Source organism: Syngnathus floridae, chromosome 13 (assembly GCF_059516105.1).
Source record: "Syngnathus floridae isolate MCC-2025c chromosome 13, RoL_Sflo_1.0, whole genome shotgun sequence".
Lineage (NCBI taxonomy): Eukaryota > Metazoa > Chordata > Actinopteri > Syngnathiformes > Syngnathidae > Syngnathus > Syngnathus floridae.
The window spans coordinates 5,819,150-5,838,531 of NC_142425.1; the positions used below are offsets into that span (position 1 = coordinate 5,819,150).

General features: G+C 40.3%; 2 protein-coding genes across 3 annotated transcripts; both read left to right on the plus strand.

The window, feature by feature from the left end:
- The first annotated feature begins 235 nt into the window (after window positions 1–235).
- On the plus strand, window positions 236–3,975 carry ddx59 (DEAD (Asp-Glu-Ala-Asp) box polypeptide 59). Its single transcript, XM_088395062.1, has 8 exons — window positions 236–485; window positions 768–1,707; window positions 1,794–1,976; window positions 2,096–2,185; window positions 2,274–2,525; window positions 3,054–3,206; window positions 3,342–3,470; window positions 3,548–3,975. The coding sequence occupies exons 2-8, from the start codon at window positions 784–786 to the stop codon at window positions 3,806–3,808; spliced, it is 1,992 nt and encodes a 663-aa protein (XP_088251188.1). The 5' UTR covers window positions 236–485; window positions 768–783; the 3' UTR covers window positions 3,809–3,975.
- A 364-nt stretch (window positions 3,976–4,339) lies between these two features.
- On the plus strand, window positions 4,340–19,323 carry kif14 (kinesin family member 14). 2 transcript variants are annotated; one of them, XM_088394941.1, is made up of 29 exons: window positions 4,340–5,553; window positions 5,785–6,039; window positions 6,168–6,255; window positions 6,548–6,646; window positions 6,782–6,834; window positions 6,917–6,947; window positions 7,524–7,631; window positions 7,742–7,858; window positions 8,037–8,155; window positions 8,851–9,023; window positions 9,800–9,947; window positions 10,289–10,352; window positions 10,432–10,616; window positions 11,264–11,366; window positions 11,501–11,658; window positions 11,932–12,079; window positions 12,299–12,445; window positions 12,736–12,868; window positions 13,155–13,248; window positions 13,371–13,512; window positions 13,903–14,009; window positions 14,216–14,316; window positions 14,627–14,857; window positions 15,570–15,757; window positions 16,199–16,351; window positions 17,015–17,137; window positions 17,240–17,314; window positions 18,357–18,510; window positions 18,663–19,323. In XM_088394941.1, the coding sequence occupies exons 1-29, from the start codon at window positions 4,547–4,549 to the stop codon at window positions 19,019–19,021; spliced, it is 4,863 nt and encodes a 1,620-aa protein (XP_088251067.1). In that variant the 5' UTR covers window positions 4,340–4,546; the 3' UTR covers window positions 19,022–19,323. The 2 variants fall into 2 exon arrangements, with proteins under 2 accessions (XP_088251067.1, XP_088251068.1); XM_088394942.1 differs by having other exon boundaries at window positions 18,360–18,510.
- Window positions 19,324–19,382: the final 59 nt, after the last annotated feature.

The following is a 19,382-nucleotide window of genomic DNA, read 5'->3' on the forward strand; positions in this document are numbered from 1 at the left end:
AACAAACCAACCAACCAACCAACCAACCAACCAACCAACCAACCAACCAACCAACCAACCAACCAACCAACCAACCAACCAACCAACCAACCAACCAACCAACCAACCAACCAACCAACCAACCAACCAACCAACCAACCAACCAACCAACCAACCAACCAACCAACCAACCAACCAACAAACCAACAAACAAACAAACAAACAAAAACAATCATCAAAACAAAAACAATCATCAAAACAAAAACAAACAAATGAGCAAACAATCTCTAGTTTCTGCCTTTTTAAAAATGTATTACATGTACAGACAGAAATGGGTTTTCTTCCTAAACCAGAGTGAATACCGTCGACGGACTACAGTTCCCAGGATGCTAAGTATTGACGTCATAAATCTGCGCCTTCGTTCTGGTTGTTTTGAATAGCAGAGGTGTACCTTATTCTGGAACTTTATCGTGTTATATATTTGGAGATGCTTCTGAACGCTGCAGGTTCGTATGCTTTTTATTCAGTGCAACACGATGACATTCATTTTAACTAGTTATTTACTCATCCTTTGTGATTTCTGGAATTAGCCACTTCAGCAACAGCACACACGAGACGCCTTACAGACCGAAACAGCCAAGTAACGACTTATTGTCGAGTAAACTGATACAACTTGCGCTCAATTATAGGAAGCCCATAAATTACACGGCTTAACGTATACATTCAGCAAAAAATAAATAAATAATATAATCATTATTGATTGTGTTGTGTATTATCTGTGTTCCCAGAGTAATATCTCGTAAAATGTTTATGCCGAGAGCCCTTAAAGTGAAGAGACCAGCAGAGGACCGAAATCATATTTTGAAGAGGAGTAAAGGTGACGCAGATCAGGATCAGAACAATGGCGAAGACGGCTCGACGACGCATGTTCACCAGGGGCTCACAGATTGCAAAGTCGAAGATAACACAGTAAAACCCGGAGGGGACCCCGTCGCTGTTGTTAAGATCCCATTGCAAGAGGACCAGGAGTGTTCCTCAAGTGGTACTGAAAAAGTTGAAGATAACGCAGTAAAACCGGGTGGGGACCCCGTCGCTGAGGTTAAGATCCCATTACAAGAAGAGGAGCAGGAGTGTTCTGCAAGTGGTACTGAAGAAGAGGAAGAACCGGTGAAGTCATTTAAAAAGAATCAGAGATGGGCAGAGCCAGGAGAACCTATCTGTGTGATGTGCGGTCGCTATGGAGAGTACATCTGTGACAGCACTGACAGTGATGTTTGCAGTCTGGAATGCAAAGCCCGCCACTTGGCCCAAATGGGCTTCAGGACTGGGGCAGAAATCTTTCATCAGAAGGACACAAATAAAGATAAAGAAAGTCATCAAGATGAACTTACTACATCCTCTACAGATACTTTTGAAATAAACTATTCCTATAAAGAGGATTTGTTCATATCAGGGCTAACTGATGAGCAGGTGCAGCATATTAAACAAGAACTGTGCATTGAAACCCAGGGGAGAGATGTAAAGAGGCCAATTATAGAATTTGCACACTGCGGCTTCCCTGCTACTCTTAATGCCAACTTGAAGTCAGCTAGTTATGACGTGCCTACACCAGTGCAGATGCAGATGCTGCCTGTTGGTCTCACTGGCAGGGATGTGATCACAAGTGCTGACACAGGGTCCGGCAAGACTATAGCTTTTCTCCTGCCAGTTGTCCTGAGGGCAATAAAGGTACAGTAGATCATTGCTTCACTCAGTTTTAATTCTCTCTGTTGGCATTAAATTACTGTTCTCTCCATGTGTACCTTCTCTTTCAGGAGAAAACTCAGAGAGTGGGCAGCCCAGTGGCCCTCATCCTGACCCCCACCAGAGAACTGGCCATACAGATAGAGAGACAGGCTAAAGAGGTGGTGATTGGCCTGCCCAATATGAGAACTGCCCTGCTGGTGGGAGGCATGCCTCTACCCCCTCAGCTCCACCGACTCAAGCACAGCATTAAAGTATTCATTAAATTCAAATGTTTCTCTTCAATAGTCATTCCTCAATGAAAATATTTAGACCACCCAAAAATGATTTGACATGAAAATATCTTCCTTGTGTTCTCTGGATCATTTTGTAGATCGTCATAGCAACCCCAGGGCGACTCCTCGAGATTTTAAAGCAGAAAGCTGTAAAGCTGGATAAAGTGAATATTGTTGTGGTTGATGAGGTATGATTGACTCTACTGAATCAAGACAGTAAGTGGCTACTAAGACCGGTTAGCATCCAATAATATTTTGCTGTGACATATTTTGCAGGTTGACACTATGCTTAAGATGGGCTTCCAGCAGCAGGTACTAGAAGTTTTAGAGCATGTCCCTGAAGATCACCAGACCCTCCTGGCATCAGCCACCATCCCAACAGGGACAGAGGAGCTGGCGGCCCGACTGGTGCGTGATCCAATCCGTATTGCTGTAGGAGAGAAGAACCAGCCCTGCGCCAACGTCCGACAGATCCTGCTGTGGGTTGAGGAACCCTCGAAAAAGAAGAAGCTGTTTGAAATTCTCAATGTAGGTTCTACACACAGGTGGTTGTGAATTCATGAATTTGTGCATTCTTATAATCTTTCAGAAAACATCTCAAATGGACTAAGAATAAATAATTACATTACACGCTTTTTTTTTTTTAATAATAAATATACTGTAATATAATTGCTAGTCAATTTGCTCTAAAAAAAGGTAAGTTGGTCTTGACCAGATAATGCCGCCCATAGCTGTAGCTGTGGCCTCTGTGTGCAGGAAATGGGTGTGCCCAGACTTAAGGCTGCACTCCAAGAATTCCAGTAATGCCTGGACCATTTGTTCAAGCATCGTATAAGATCAGTCTACTTTTTTTGAGGAATATATTGGTTAGACCATTGTGTGAAATAACAGCTTGTAAGTCATCTGTGCAAATGTACCACACATATTTTGCTCTGTTCTTTTAATCTTCTCAAAGGGGAAATAGTTGTAATGAAGGGAAAAGCACTCCATGGTCTAATCATGCTTTGGATGAAGATTTGTATTCATTACTTTCAAAGCTGTCATTTGGTTTTACAGGACAACAAGTTATACCAACCTCCAGTGGTAGTGTTTGTGGACTGCAAGCTTGGTGCTGATCTGCTATGTGAAGCGGTTGTCAAGGTGACAGGACTCAATACAGTGGCAATCCACTCTGACAAGAGCCAGTTGGAACGTAATCGCATCCTCAAGGTGAGGCCACTGTCACTCAGAACACACAAATATTGAGAGGATAATTGCCTCTGCGCCCCAGATTGGGTTCAACCATGTTGGTCATTTTCTGGTTTTATGTGTAAGAGGGCTGTGTTTGTTCATTTGTGTCTTCAGGGGCTTCTGGAGGGGAACTTTGAGGTGGTGATCAGTACCGGCGTGCTTGGCAGAGGACTGGACTTGGCTAATGTCAGAGTGGTGGTTAATTTTGATATGCCGAACACCATGGATGAATATGTCCATCAGGTTAGTGATTTTGCAGATATGAATTCCTGCTTGGTTTGTAATGAACTGAGCACAAAGACATATTTGTTCCTGTTTAGGTGGGAAGAGCGGGCCGTTTGGGACACAGGGGAACTGCCATCACCTTTCTTAACAATAACAACAAACGACTGTTTTTGGGGGTGGTGAATAGGGTCAAACCAACAGGAACCATCCTACCCCCACAGCTCCTCAACTCACCTCATCTCTATGAGCAGCAGAGAAGAGAAAAACAGCAAGGCAAGTTTGGACCTGGCGACACACTGGTGAACAAAAATAACCTCATCGATATTATCAAGAAACATGACCGACGGAAAAAATAGTCTTACAATTAGTCTGCTGACTAAGTGGTCATTGAAGTAGTTGTATAGATGCTCTATGTAAAGTGATTATGTCTTCAGCTCATGCTTTCTTTCAATCTATTATGTATTTTAGGTTTACCACAGAGTATCACTTACAAATTGAACGTGTAATAAACTTGTCTCATCCACATGGTGCTGTCGAGGAATAATTTCTAGCAGTTGAAAAAAAAAAAAACTAAGAAAAAGAAAAAAACACTTAGAAAAGTTAGTGTATCTGTAGTGTTCTCACCTATATTTTAGCACAAATTGTCACGTCTGTTGTGAAATCAAATCTTGCATAAAATACTTGTTTTGTCAGTAAATCAGTAAGAAGCCATCAGGCTTTGTTTTAACAAATCATCCATAAAATACTTTGTCAGTAAATGTTGCTTTTTAACACGCAGTACGGTGCTGCTACCCAGTGTCGGCCTGTGGTATTTACATTACACCACGTGAAAATGACGTAATTTTTAAGTATCCAATCAGCTGCCACTATTGTCTTGGATTTGAAATTGAAGCGGGCGAAGGCGGAAGCGATAATCAGCGCAGTTGACAACAATCCAACAGTAACGTCTTTTACCGCTGACGATTACTTTCTTTATGAAAATTGACTTGTATATATTTTTTAAATACATCGCGGAGTGTTTGTCTGAAAGTACACGTTTTTGAATTGTTTAAGGAAACCTACGATATTTTATTTATCTCTCAGCAGTCGTTAAAATGTCGCTATTCAGCGTGCAGGCGAGAAAGCACACAGTTTACTACGACCATCTCATGTCAACAACCAGGACCCAAGGCAGTGAGTGTTCGGCTGAGAGAAAGGCAGTCAAAACTCTTGCCAAGGATGAGGCACCACCCGGAGACCCTACGTGTTCGGACAGCGATAAAAGCAGCGCCATAAACCGGACGTATGTCATCTCTGCGCTGTCAAAAAGCGAACAGACACCCCATCGCGGTCGGCTCACTCTCCAAAGGAGGTCACGGCGAAAGACCGGAGCTGATAGTGCGGAGGACACAGCGGTGGAGCCAAGCCAAAATAACGTAACAACAACTCTAGAGAAGAGAATGACCTTGCAACGGAGGTCCAAGACGCCCTCCACGGGTAAAAGTGCTACGGTACCGCGTGTGGTCAGTTCACACACAACGCCTAAAATCCTTCAAGAATCCAACGGGAGAACTCCCACTTTATCCCGCTCCATTAGCTTGAGAGAGTCTGCCAGTAAAGGACGAGAAGGGAAGCTGGCGCACAGCAAGACTCCATCCTCCTCGTCCCAGTCACTAGTCTCCACAGGTAGGCCGTCTGATGAGCAATCCCAGACGTTCAAAACCCCCACTAAAAAGACACCGTTTGTCAAAATCGCCGCACGGAGAGATGTCTTCGAGAAACTGAGTGTGAAGGAAATCCCCAAACCAGTGCTGAACAAAGCAGTAAATTCAGACAGGTCCAAAAGCAGAGTAAGCAAGCAAGCGGAGGACAGCAAACCAATCCCAGTTCCTCGAACAAGTAAGGCTGGTGTGCTTAAAGCAACCACGGCCTCACAGATGAGGGCTACTACTGCGATCTCATGCTCAAAGCTAGAAAACACCAGGATGCCAACAACCACATCTGCTGCAGCACCTAAACAGTCCTTGCCACGTCCCAGTGAGGCCTCCAAGACACAAGACTCACTAAAGATGGAGAACAGTGCAGTGGCTGTTGCAGTGCGTGTTCGTCCTTTTAATGCCAGGTTTGTGTTTGCATGGAAAACAAATGCCTTTTTCAATTTAGGCCTAATGCTATCCTTTCCTGAAAAATGATCCAAAATGCTTAAATTTGACTTAGAAAAGATTTGGGATGCTGTATGAAATTATTGAGTGCAAAAAATAACTAAAATCCATAATTACTGGTTTTAAATATTTTCAATGTGTCTTAACTCCACACTGCTGGAAAACCACCATGTGTTTCTCATCCATCCTAGGGAGAAGGCCGAAAAGGCCTCACAGGTGATTTTCATGAGTGGCCAGGAGACAGTTGTGCAACATCCAGACTCAAAACAGAGTTATTCCTTCACCTTTGACTTCTCCTTGTGCTCTGTGGATCCGAGTGATGCCTCCTTCGCCAGCCAGCAGATGGTGTACGATACTTTGGCAAAACCGCTGCTGCTGCGGGCTTTTGATGGATTTAACACCTGCCTCTTTGCATACGGACAAACTGGCTCTGGAAAATCATATACGTGGGTATTTTTCTGGCAGACTTCGTAATTCATTTTCATTCATCTATTCAGTTTCCTTTCTTTATGCTTCAATGTTGTGCTTGAAAGGTTTTCTGATCTGCTTTTTGTTTTAAATGTTTGTTTGGCAGCATGATGGGCTTTGGAGAGGAGGCTGGAGTCATTCCTCGGTTCTGCCGGGAACTTTTTTTGAGGCTTTCCGCCATGGAAAATGAACAGGTATTTTATGGGCTAGAATATTTTTACCATGTTGATTTGCTGTAACAGAGCTTGCATATTGAATGTATGAGAATTTTGCAAAACATGATCTGCCAACCACTTCATTAGGTACACCTTCATTCACAACTCTCGTTAAAGTTTAAATTAAAATTTACGTTGCCTGACAATTAAAGCTTTCTGTAAAAAATTATATGATCCAAGATAATGGGATCGAAATTATGCCTACTTACTAAAATTAGATGGCATTACATGACAGGCAAAATATTAGCTAACTTTGGTTGTGACTTTACAGGTCAAATGTCATGTGGAGATGAGCTTCTTTGAAGTCTACAATGAGAAGATCCATGACCTCCTCGTGACCAGAGATGATCCAAACCAGAGGAGGATGCCCGTAAGTACTGAGCTGTTTGCAAAATTATACCTTGTCCAAAAATGTATCTAGCCTCAAGTAAAGCACTTTAACATGGATGTGATCATTGGTGTTGCTTTTTTATAGTCTTAGAATAAATTGCATTTGTTATTTCAGTTGAGGGTGAGGGAGCACCCAATCCATGGACCTTATGTTGAAGAGCTATCTGCGTAAGAACATATTTTGTAATGTATATTTTTATTTTCTTAGTCATTTTGTCTCACCAGAATTACTTGCCTTGTTTCTTCACAGGAATGTTGTGGAATCGTACAATGACATTCAGGTAAGTTGAACCATTTTAGAAGTTTATGTGAATATCAATATAGAACAGATCAGCAAACATTGTGACCGCACGCTTCCGGGTACTCACTCGAGAGGCTTGTTCTAAAAGTAGCGCACCAGTGATGGGACGACGTGATTTCTGAGGAACGTTGTGGAAGTCGTCATTTGAAAATAAGATTTCTTATAATAATGTATTGCATATTAATGTTTGTTTCCTTACTTGTTCAAATACTTGTTATTGTGCAAAATCATTAACATAATCATTGTCTTTCACAATCATTAATAAATATTTATTATTGATAGATAACATAATAAAAGGCAGAACATTGAATTTACCTTTGTTGTCATTCATACAACAGAAATGTTTTGCTCTGAGTAATTAAATTGTTTGTAAATTGAGTTGAGATTATCATATTTCAGCACATATATTTTTTTTCAGAGTCATGCCGTGGAAATTTCCTAATGTAAACTATAGCATGTGTGTAACTTGGCTCATTAAGAGAGCACTGATGTCAACAACCAATATTTGGCTGCTCAGTTTGTTATGAAATTCTAACTGATTGTTTCATTTTTCCAGGGATGGTTTGAACTAGGAAACAAGCAGAGAGCAACAGCCGCCACTGGGATGAATGATAAAAGCTCCAGATCTCACTCTGTCTTTACACTTGTGATGACTCAGACTAAGGTGCTTTGAATGCATACCACAGTTCCCAAAAACAAATTTGGTGTATAAATTGGGTATGTAGTTTACTACATTCCATGAATATGAGTTTGGATACATGTGCTGGTTCACAGACTGAGTTGGTGGAGGGAGAAGAACATGACCACAACATCACCAGTAGAATCAACCTGGTGGACTTGGCAGGCAGTGAACGGTCTAACGTCGCACAGACAAGTGGAGATCGACTCAGGGTACGCACAGCCAATATCGATATCATAATTTGTAATTTTATTATCACTAATGAAAAGGTTGTATACATATATATTTTGGATTAATTATTGGTGCCTCCTTTACTATCATAAACCTGTTTCTATTGGGGATAATTGTTTTCCACCAAATTAATGAGGAGAATTTTTTGTATCCTTTTAGGAGGGTGCTAGTATAAACAAATCTCTGCTGACACTTGGAAAAGTCATCTCCGCACTGGCTGATCAAGCATTAACAAAGAAGAAGGTTTTTATACCCTACAGGGAGTCTGTCCTCACATGGTGAGAACACCTGATTTTTTTTTTAGGTTTGGTTGATTCTATTTGGGAATTCAACCGCAACCCCAGTCGAGCATTTATGGATGCGACAATAGTTGAGATTTTGATTCAGTCCCTTATACTGACTTGCCTCATGTTTTTATTTTTATTTTTTTTTAATTTTTATTTATTGTTTCCATTAGGGCAGGGGTGCCCAAACATTTTCAGCTTGCGAGCTACTTATGAAATGACCAAGTCACAAAGATCTACCCACTAAAAAAATAATTAATTTTATATACATATATTTATATAAGTCCTCCCATTCCCTATGAAAGTGATAATTTTTTTTTTAATCTTTTTACTTTGTCCAGCTGCCCTTTTTATACCCTTTCTTAAGTTTAAGAGAAAAAACAGGGATCTGACAATTGGAGGGAACTCGCGAGCGTTAGTGTTGTGTTGTTAGCGCCGTTGTTTGCGCACGCGTCAAGTGCGAAAAACCCCTAAAACCATTTTAATGTCACGCGATTGACCAGTAGTGGCTAGGTGATCAACCAGTCGATCGCAATCGTTGTATTGGGCACCCCTGCATTAGGGTAATGTTATTGTCCTCTCACAACTTAAATATACAAAACAAAGTGGTTACAAAAAACCTGCATACATTTTGTGCAAAGGGTTTAGTGGGAAGATCTCCCCTACAATCACCTTTACTTCTTGATCAGGCTGCTAAAGGAGAGTCTGGGCGGTAACTCTAAGACGGCTATGATTGCCACACTGAGTCCAGCCGGGAGCAACGTGGAGGAAAGCTTAAGCACGCTGCGCTACGCCCAACAGGCTCGCACAATCATAAATGTGGCCAAGGTCAACGAGGACACGAATGCAAAGCTCATCCGAGGTCAGATATACTCTTGATGCAATTTAGCCCCTACTTGAATTTGTAGACCTCTGGGCTGCAGTGATTTGAGTGAATGGATTGTTATCACCGTGCAGGTTGTGTGGGTGAGCAGTTGTGTGATCTGTGTTGCAACTCACACCTTGCTGCCCGGGGGAAAACAATGTTTATCTTCTCATGGACTGTACTTTGTTTTGCTCCAATTCCTTTCTTTTTGTTTTCTCAGTTGTGCAACTTGTTTTAGAATGTAGGCCCTTTCTGACCTTCCATCCGCCATTCCAGTTTGCTCTGCCTCTGAATATTCTTCTCATTCCCTTTCTTCATATGAGAATCTTTACTTTCCTGTTTATGTCTTGCTCTTGATCTCCCCTCTCTCCCACATGCCCTCCTGTCTGCCCATCTATCCATCACCAGCTTATGCCCTACCCACTTCAATTAAGGGCCGGGCCCTGACCTTGCCTCCGGGCCATATTTATGCACTGTCAGCCGCACATGGCGGATAACTGTCATGCAAGTATTATTTTTCATTAGATCATCAGGCTCCCGTTTGACATTTTTAGCACGAAGGGGAGCTAATGCTGTGGATTTCGCTCACGTCCCCTGACACAGTATGAAAATCATAGTGGATGTGAGTCTGAGGTTACAATTTGGGTCAATGTTAGGTCCATAATGTTCTTTTGATGGGCTAAACTTTATCTGGAGTCACCTGTTGAGTAACTTTATGATTAAATTCCTATAGACATAAATACATTTTCGTGATACGTTGTCGTGTTGCTCAGAGTTGAAGGCGGAAGTGGAGAAGCTGCGAGCCGCGCAAGCGAGCATCCGTGGTATTGAACCAGAGCGGGTCAGGCTCTTCCAGCAGGAGATCAGTTGTCTGAAGAACAAACTCTGCCAGCAAGAGCAAGAGATGATGGAGGCCAACAGGTCAGCATTACTTTGATTACCATTTATTTTATTATTTTATCTACTGATGCAACAACACAAATACAACTTCTAATTCCAAAATATCATATTGGGATGTCCACATTTACTGAAATTCTTTTTGCTTAGTGCCCAATGTGTTGTTTTTGAAAAATGTGGTCTACGCAATCAACAATGAAAAGCAATATTGATACTATATTATTTCCCTCTTTTCAATACAAAACTAAGCTTTTGATTTTTAACTTTAAAAAAAAAAGGAAAACTTGAGATGATTTGAGATACTTAAGAAGCTCTCACTTAAAATGGTTCACTTTATTTCTTTTCTTATTAAAAACAAACTATAGGAAATGGCGAGAGAAACTTGAGCAAGCTGAAATTCGCAAACGTGAAGAAACCAAAGAGTTACAGGTACGTATGTTGCCCCGCAAAGAAAGTTCACTGGCCGTAACTGATATGCTCTACTATCTTTTGTTCTCCTTGTCTGCAGAAATCAGGCGTGACATTCAAAGTGGATAACCGTCTCCCCAATCTGGTTAACCTGAATGAGGACCCTCAGCTGTCTGAGATGCTTCTCTACATGATTAAAGAGGGTCAAACGACAGTTGGCAAACTCAAGTTTGGCTGCACACATGACATTCAGCTGACTGGCGCCCTCATTGCTGACCAGCACTGGTGAGAACAAACGTAAATACTTATCAGCCACATCAATGCACACTTACCGTATTTCCCGCACTATAAGGTGCACCGGATTATAACGCGCACCTTCAATGAATGGCCCATTTTAAAACTTTGTTCATATATAAGGAGCACCGGATTATAAGGCGCATAGAATAAATAACTCAACGTTGCTCAAACGTTAATGCAGTCACAATATAGTAAAACTCGAAATAGTGAAAACGATAACAATATATCAGTAACTCAACGTTGCTCAAACGTTAATATCACACAACACACAAAAAAACACGTAAAGCTTACTTTAATAAATTAGTCCTCATCCACGAATCCATATTGGTCCATATATAAGGCACATCGGATTATAAGGTGCACTGTCAGCTTTTGAGAAAATTGGAGGTTTTTAGGTGCGCCTTATAGTGCGGAAAATACGGTACTCAAAATGAGGTCCTGTTAAGTAACTAAATTAGCCAGCCAAAATGTCAGTACCTCACCTTGAGTCTCTGCAAATTTAGACTACCAACAACTATAGTAATTAATGTCTTTGGGAAATATACCCACGTACAGCATTTTATTTTTCCAGGGTCATGTCTCATCTTGATGAGATTTTTAGCTCCAAAAACGAATGACTTTGTTTCTTGTTACAGCGTTATAACAAACGCCCATGGTACCGTCAGCATCACACCCATGGAAAATGCCAAGACCTTTGTGAATGGAAACTTAATATCAGAATCAACTATTTTGCACCACGTAAGTATGCAATATTTTATTTGGAATTGATTGTCATTTTAAGCAAACTTTTTATGATCCGAATTAAAACAGTTTACCAACCTATCTGTTTTATAAATACTGTACATCTAGTATTTCTTAATTTCTGTCGGCAGGGAGACAGGGTGATTCTGGGTGGAGACCATTACTTGCGTTTCAACCATCCCGCAGAGGTGCAGAGTGGAAAGCGCGTATCATGTTGGACCGGTGCAGGCGACGGCCATAAAGATTTTGAGTTTGCCAAAAATGAATTGCTTGCAGCTCAAAGAGCAAAGTAAGTGAGAAGGGCACAGAGCAATTATGGGTGATTAGGGATCAGGCCAGCCCGTGAATCGCAAAAATCCATATATAATTGATGCCCATTATGAATACCTTAAAGAAAATTTTGATTATTTTTTTTAAACCCTAAATGTTCAGAAAATAAAAAGAATAAATCGCCCATGAATGTGTTGATGCCAGTCCACTGTATACATTTTTAACACACTGTTTAGTGTCAGTTTATTGTCAGTTTTTCCACTCCCTTCTAAGTTATATTTTGTTATCCCAGGCTGGAGGCAGAAATTGAAGAGGCTCAGGTGAAGGCCAAAGAGGAAATGATGCAGGGTATCCAGATGGCCAAAGAGGTTGCCCAAAAAGAGCTTTCTGATCAGAAAGCCCTTTATGAGAACAAGATCCAAGCAATGGAAAAAGTGCTGGTACAGGAATTTTTTATTTGGAAAAATCCATTTGCACTGTCCACACTTGACCTTTTTTTTCCCTAGTTACAATAATTGTGATTTTAATGATTTTTTTTTCTTTTCAAACCACCCGTATCTACTGTTCATTTAGAACCAGTTGTCTTTTGACAGACTTCATTATGCTTGCTCAGCCTTTTCCACTTGTCCTGAGTTATACCAAAAATGTCATTCATTCAGAACGAGGAAAATGAGCGTAAGCGTCTCCAGGAGCTCAACCAGCAAAGGGTAGCCAGCCAGATGGAAGAACTGAAGATGGCAAATAAAGAGTTGGAGCAAGAGGTGGACTCCCAGAAGAAACGCCTCCGTCTACACATGGAGGCCCAGGTCAGGGTTTAGTAGACTAACACTTTCACTTGAAAGTGGAAAGCTGGCTTATATTGTGCAACACGGGTTTTGCACCACCAGAATGTGGAAAAATACTCCCACACAGATCATTGTGGGCAGTTTTTAAATAACAGTTTCATGAGGAGCTATGTCTTAAGGTTAGAAACAGGGTCCATATGTATGTGATTAAAGTGAAACAATGTTGTCTTGGTTCTCTTTCAATATCACAACCTAAGTGAAATTGAGACATCACACCATACAATTCAAATAATCATCATTATTTATTTAAGGTGATGGAGGAACACCATGTGTGTCAAGCAAAGATCGTTGAGGCATTGGAAGTTGAGAAGAGAAAGCTCAGCAAAGAGCTTGAAGAAATCCAGCGGAAACGGGCAATGAGGTTAATCCACACTCCAAGAGATGGTGAGTCATTTTTGTGGCTCACTAGTGACTGCCCACCTTTATGAGCAAGCTCAGTTTTGGATAGAGTAGTACGAGTCATTGTTTTTGCCTCAGAACCACTGCGTATAGCTCCTCTCTAGAATCTGATGAAAAAAAAAACAATATTTACGTTTTAATGGTGATGGGTATCATAGTAAAATTCAATTTTATTATTTTTCCCAACTATTATGCGATCCAATAGAATAATCTACAATTTTTTTGTTTTTGTTTATCAAGACAAGCACTATATGTCATGTCTTTATTGCAGTGTCTCCACGCTGGGATGCTATGAAACTCTCCTTGATGGTTGAAGAAGCCAATAAAATCAGTGCTAACTTGAACAAAAACACCGTCTTCAGCAGGTATACAAGATCACATGACAGTACACCCCAAAAAAAATCTAAGGCTGACACAGTTTAACTTAAGTGTTTGTTTGTGGCAGTGCCAGTGAGATACGTACATTGTGAAATTACTGTGTTTGTAGACACGAGAGCTCTGACAATGGCCACCCAGGCCAAGGGGATGTTGTTCAAGTCCGGGTCCAAAATACAAAGCTGGGGATCTCTACTTTCTGGAGCCTGGATAAGTTTCAAAACAACTTGGCTGCTATGAGAGAAATGGAACAGGTTAATTTTGATGTTGGATGAAATATCTGGATGGTTCTCAGAAAGAATGGTCCACCCAGCAGCCAGATGTTCAAACTCGGATTTACTTCATAAATCAATATTTCGCTTTTCTTTAACAGTTACCAGATTTCACTGCTTACAATATTGGTGACTTACTGCAGAGACAAATAAGCCAACTTAAAACCTTCTCAGTTCAAACAATATTTTAAGAAGTGCCAATCCAGTTAGAACAACTTTATAGACTTATGACTTTTTAACATTTCCAATTGGCAGTCATTGTAAAGTTCAATATTGCCTAGTGTTACAAAAGCATTTTTACTGTATGTTGATATTCTTTCCCAATAGGTTTGCCAGTTGTGTGTCTCAGCTGTTATTTCTTTTTCTCCTTAGGGTGATCCGGCTTCTAAAGAGGATGATGTGTTCTATGCACCTGATGATGAGTGGGAGCAAGATATATCATCTTCCTCAGCCTCATCTTCCACCTTTTCACGTCGAAGGTAATATTCAACATCCTTCTGTTTGGTTTATCCCAAACATGCGTTGATGACATCATGAAGTTCAAAATTTTAGTGCTGGAGGCAGCTGAAAGTTTGGTGGATGTGTCTGGCTGCCTCCAAAAATACCTGACTAACATGAAAATCATGAAAATGTCTCTTGGTGAAAAACTGTTATAATTTTCTTCTATTTTGGTGCAACTGTTTAGGAGCAGGAGTTTATTAAAGAGCAAGAGACTTTCAGGGCGTCTTTATGAGATCCGTGTTCATCCCATTCAGAGCCTTCTTAAGGGCTCCTCCCACTCTGATGGTAAGGCTGATGATTCAAAATGACTTTTTCCCCCTCTGTTTTCACAATTTAAATGCATAAGGCTCACCAGTCGGTTCCCTGGTGTAGTCTGGGAATCAGGAAAATGAAAATTCCCAAACTCGGCCGCCGCTGCATCTTTTTTTAAACGATAACATGTGATCCAAGGGTGTTGCCACTTGAAGTAAAAACGGAGTCCCGGAAGACGATATGACAAATTCAGTTTCTAATATGACACGTTGTTCAAAAAAAAAAAGTGATCTCTGATGAAGTCATGTTTTCACACCCCAAGTGATCTCTGTGTCTGTCCCAGGGTTAATGGGTGTTGCCACACCACCCTCTACACATTCCAGCAGCACTGAATCTTCATTGCCTGCTATCTGCAAGGAGCTGGTGAGCCAATCAATTGCCCGCTTACGCAGCTTTGGAGGAGCTGACGAAAGCTTGGCTGATAGGTTGGCGTCAGATTTGCACTGGGTATACACAGTTATCCAGACCATATCGGATCTGTACGACAGCTTAGATGATGACAGCCAAGAGAATGGTGAGTTAACCACACTTGTTCATATTGAGCATTTGTTTTATCGCTGATCAACAGGCAGAACACAACAAAATTACATTCAAATGAAGCAGAGTGGCATTTTCGCATTGAAATCTATATTGACCCAAATTTGAGTATCTGCTCTTATAAACTCATCATGCCATATAGCAGGGGTGTCAAGCTCATTTTTTTCACGGGCCGGGCCGCATTGTAGTCATAGTTTCTGTCGGAGGGCCATTATGACTGTCAACCCAAATAAATATATGAGCACCTCATATTATATACAGTAAAAGCTACAAAACAAACTGACAACTCGTTTTCAAATCAGACGAGTAAAAATTTGTCAAATATTTCCTAAAATTTAAAAAATAATAATAATAAAAATTAAATAAAATATTACGAAAAGTGAAGACAATTTGCAATTCTAGTAATGACACTCGAATTTGATGCACAATTTGTCTTCGCGGGCCACACAAAATGTCGTGGGCCGTATCTGGCCCCCGGGCCTTGAGTTTGACACCTGTGCCCTATCGTAATTCTGAAACCTATTTCACTCATCACATTTACTGAAAAGACTAAACAAAAACACAAGTCAGTCTACTGATAGTGACGTAATATAAAGTTAACACATGTAATAAATAGTGAGGAAAGAATTTTCACAACAAGACAATTGAAAGACATTTCTAATCTTCACTTATCCTCCCCCTCTACGTAGTGTTTGTGGGTAATGTGTCGGCCCTGACTCAACTGATCAAGGCCGCAACAGCTACCGAGAGTGCAGTGTTCGTCATCAGACAGTGGTTGGCTCGTGTGAAAGCCTCCTCTGGCCTACTCTACACACTCGCTGAAGAACTCAAGAGCCAAGTCAAGAAGATGGGAGGATATCTGCAGCTGCTCATTCAAGTGACTATACATAAATTCACTTTTCAGTCTCGTACTTCAATTAATTGAGTGAAAAAAATCTTAGGTGGCAAATAATTTTGGTTTTTGGCATAGGCTGGTTAATAAAAATTCAAAGCCTTGATTGACGGGTCTTGGCTCTGAGCTGTTTGAGCTGCGTCTATGGAAATGACTAAGCAGAGGGAATTGTGAACCTTGAGCCTCAAACAGAACATGAATATATGGAAAATGAATCTAATTTCCTTATAAGCCTCAGTACCTAAACACAAATTTCTTCTACATCCAAGTTTTTTGTATGTGTTTTCATTTATTTAAAAAGCCCCGCAGAACATTCCACCCATTTGTTCGCTTGTTTTCATTGATTCACTACTAAATATATTCAAATTCCACCTGTTGCTGAGGGCTTACTCGATGTTTACTGAAAATGAAAATCTCCTTGTTTAGGGTTGCGAATCCGAGATCACGTCAATGGTGGGCGAAGCACGAAGGAAGAGTGGTCAGTGCCTGCGTGCAGCATTGCTCACACTTAGCCACCTGGCGGTGTTGTCAGGCATGCCACTTAGTGTTATGGAGTTGGGTTTCCAGGCCACAGGCAAGGTAACAATACCATTAATACCATAGTAGCGTCTGTCTCCGTCTGGCTCTGGGATTTGCCGTAATTAAGATCAGATTAAACATTACAGAGGAATAGAACATTAGCTGTATGGAGCTCCGAGGTAAAAAAGTATTGGAATATGTGATGTTATTAAATTAAAATGCCATTTAACTAATTGAAATTGCAGCGTGCATACTAACTAAGTATATCAGCTTTTAAGAATGTTACATATGCATTTGTCCCATCTTTTTTTTTTTTCTTTCTTTCATTCATTGCTTGGATCTACATACATAAGCAGTGGAAATCAATTATTTTGTGTAGGACTAGTAAAGTAAGGAACGTAAGGTTTGCTTGGCAGTCAAAGTTCGGTTTATTTCGATGCATATTTTATTAGCCAAGGGAATTTGTTGGTCATGCAAAACAAAAAAAATCGATCCACAAATTTTGAAGGGTGTTAGGCGTCTTCAAATCCAGTGTATGTGCAGTATTTTCCCTATTTTGATGAATTTTAAATTTAAAAGTATTTTGCTTATGAGCCGATACTGCATGACTCTTCCTCATGAAATAAATATCTTTCTCATCGTTTTGATGGAAATTGTGCTTTTTAGACAGCCATTGTCTGATGTGAATGTTGTACATATAAACATCATAAAACCTATTTTCAGGTATCATTTGTAGCATATCTGATGAAAGGAACAAATAAAGGTGTACACTCCATCTTGGAAGAAAGTCTCCTCTCCACCAAGGAAATACAGAGAGCGGCTCAGTTCGCTCATCCAAGGAACCCAGTAAGATTAATAAAATAATTGTTGTGATGTGATTAGCTCCTTTTTAATGTAATCATCTAACAAGTAAAATCCAGGTGAACATTTAGCATGATCTATTCACAGGTGCTGCAGGGCCTCAAGTCCAAGGCGCTTGATTTAGCCCGCTGCATGCAGAAGTACATCCATTGTTGCATCATGGTGAGTTTGAACTCAACTCAGATTATACTACTATAATGACAAATGTATGTTGACATTTATTTTTTCCAAGCATGGTTAAAAGAGGTTTTTTTTTCTGTCCAAAATTACAAACCCTGTTGCAATATACTGGGCACGGGGACTGGTCTGACTCGCAAATAGTGAAAATGCATGTGTAATTGATGGCCATTTATATATGCATTTTGTTTATACTACGCAGGTGTATCTACTGTACATGGAATGTCTTGTAAGAATTTTTCAAAATTTGGTCTTGAGCAAAAATACAGTTCACAGACACAAGCAAGTTAAAAAAAAAAAAAAGCTTGAATATATAAGTGCATATCTAGATTTTCATTTTTCTAATAATAAAAAAAACTTTTTGCTGTGAAGTGAAAATACAGTACACCGACAGAAGCAAGTAAAAAAAATCTCAAATATTTAAATGCAAATCTAGATTTTCATTTCTTTAATAATGACTAAGAAAAAAGGGAATATATGCTGTAAAGTGTGCATGCAGCAAGGGTTTGTGAGTAAAGTTTATTATCCAATCCTGCTCAGACTTGGCACTACGCTAATAATCAAATTTCACAGAGATCCATCAAAGGTGGCCCTCATCCTTTATTGTCAGTGTAGAGCTGAATGCTCAGAAGGCTCATCTCTGTTGTCGCTAAACATTTAGTTAATTAAGGTGATAAATGAAGTGGCATTGCTTGCAGTCAACACACACGTTATCTTTGTTGAACAAATTAGTTTTTATTTATTGAAATTCAATTACGTACTCCCTCCATTGACACATTAAGTTCCAGGGCCATTTTTAATACCCATGTGTTATTGTTGTCAAGGCAGCTCAACTGAGTTAAAGTTGAAGCAAATACTTGCACAGCTTGTACATGTAGAGAGCAATGTATTTTTTTGGGGCGGGGGTTATTAATGTGTGGAGTGTGTGTTTGTACATATATATATATATATATATATCGATCGATATAATGCGCTATAAAAAATTATATTTTGGGGTTGGGTGGGGTGCTATGTTTATGGTGTTCAGCAGCGGCGTGAAAATGACCCACAAGACGTTGAGGAAAGCGAGGACAATGCTTCAGCTTCCAAATTGCAGACTTTGAGGGCTACAGCTGCCACATTGTTCAATTTGGACCAAGCCATCAAGCAGCTGCACTGCTCTTTGTCCAACACCCTGAGAGGTGAGAGTTCTTATGGATGCCACCTGCCATGTGTGCATATGAAAAAGCCCTCAAACCTTTTTGACATGGAAATCAAAAGCTTATGCACTTTCACAATGTTGACAATTGCTGTAAATAATTTACAGTCTTAAATGCTTGGAATCATTCCCCAGGTAAAGATAGACACTCTGAGTTGAGCAGCTGTAGAGAGCTCATCTCTTCCACTGCCAAGACGGTTGATGAGATTATCAGGGGTCTCTCCAAGGAAGCGGTTGGGCTTTCTCTACATCCCCCCTCTGGCCAAACTCTGATGGCTGCACAAGATGAGCTGCACTGTGCCCTGCAGTCTCTGACTTTGCCCTGGGATCAGCCGGAAGCTGTTCAGAGCAAGAACGCCGTCACATCAGAAGAAAGCAAAGATGATCAGACTGAATGCGGTACAGCTCCTCACAACAGAAGTCGAGGCATTAATAATGTTGTATATTCCCTCCCTGCGGGTGTTACGTCCAGTGGTAGCCCACGTTGGGTGTAACAGCTATGTTGTGAGAGTGGAAATTAAACATTAATATAGTATAGGAGCTTTATTATTATTTTTATCATAACATAATAGTCTTGGCAACAGAGACAGCTGCCACTGCTTGTGTTGCTCCAGCCAAGTCAACACAAAATATATTTGCACTCAGTTTTTTTTTTAGTTTTTTTTTAATAAATATATTTCAAAATATTTTTCTTCCCTACGGAACATGCATGTTGTTTGTAAGACTTTGGATATAATGTAAAAATATCTACTGATATGTTATTTTGTGTGAGCAATAAAACGTATTAAAATGACAATGTTGCACTCTTCCTCGCTGTTTTATAAATGCATTTAAATGTGTGTATTCCGGCGCATT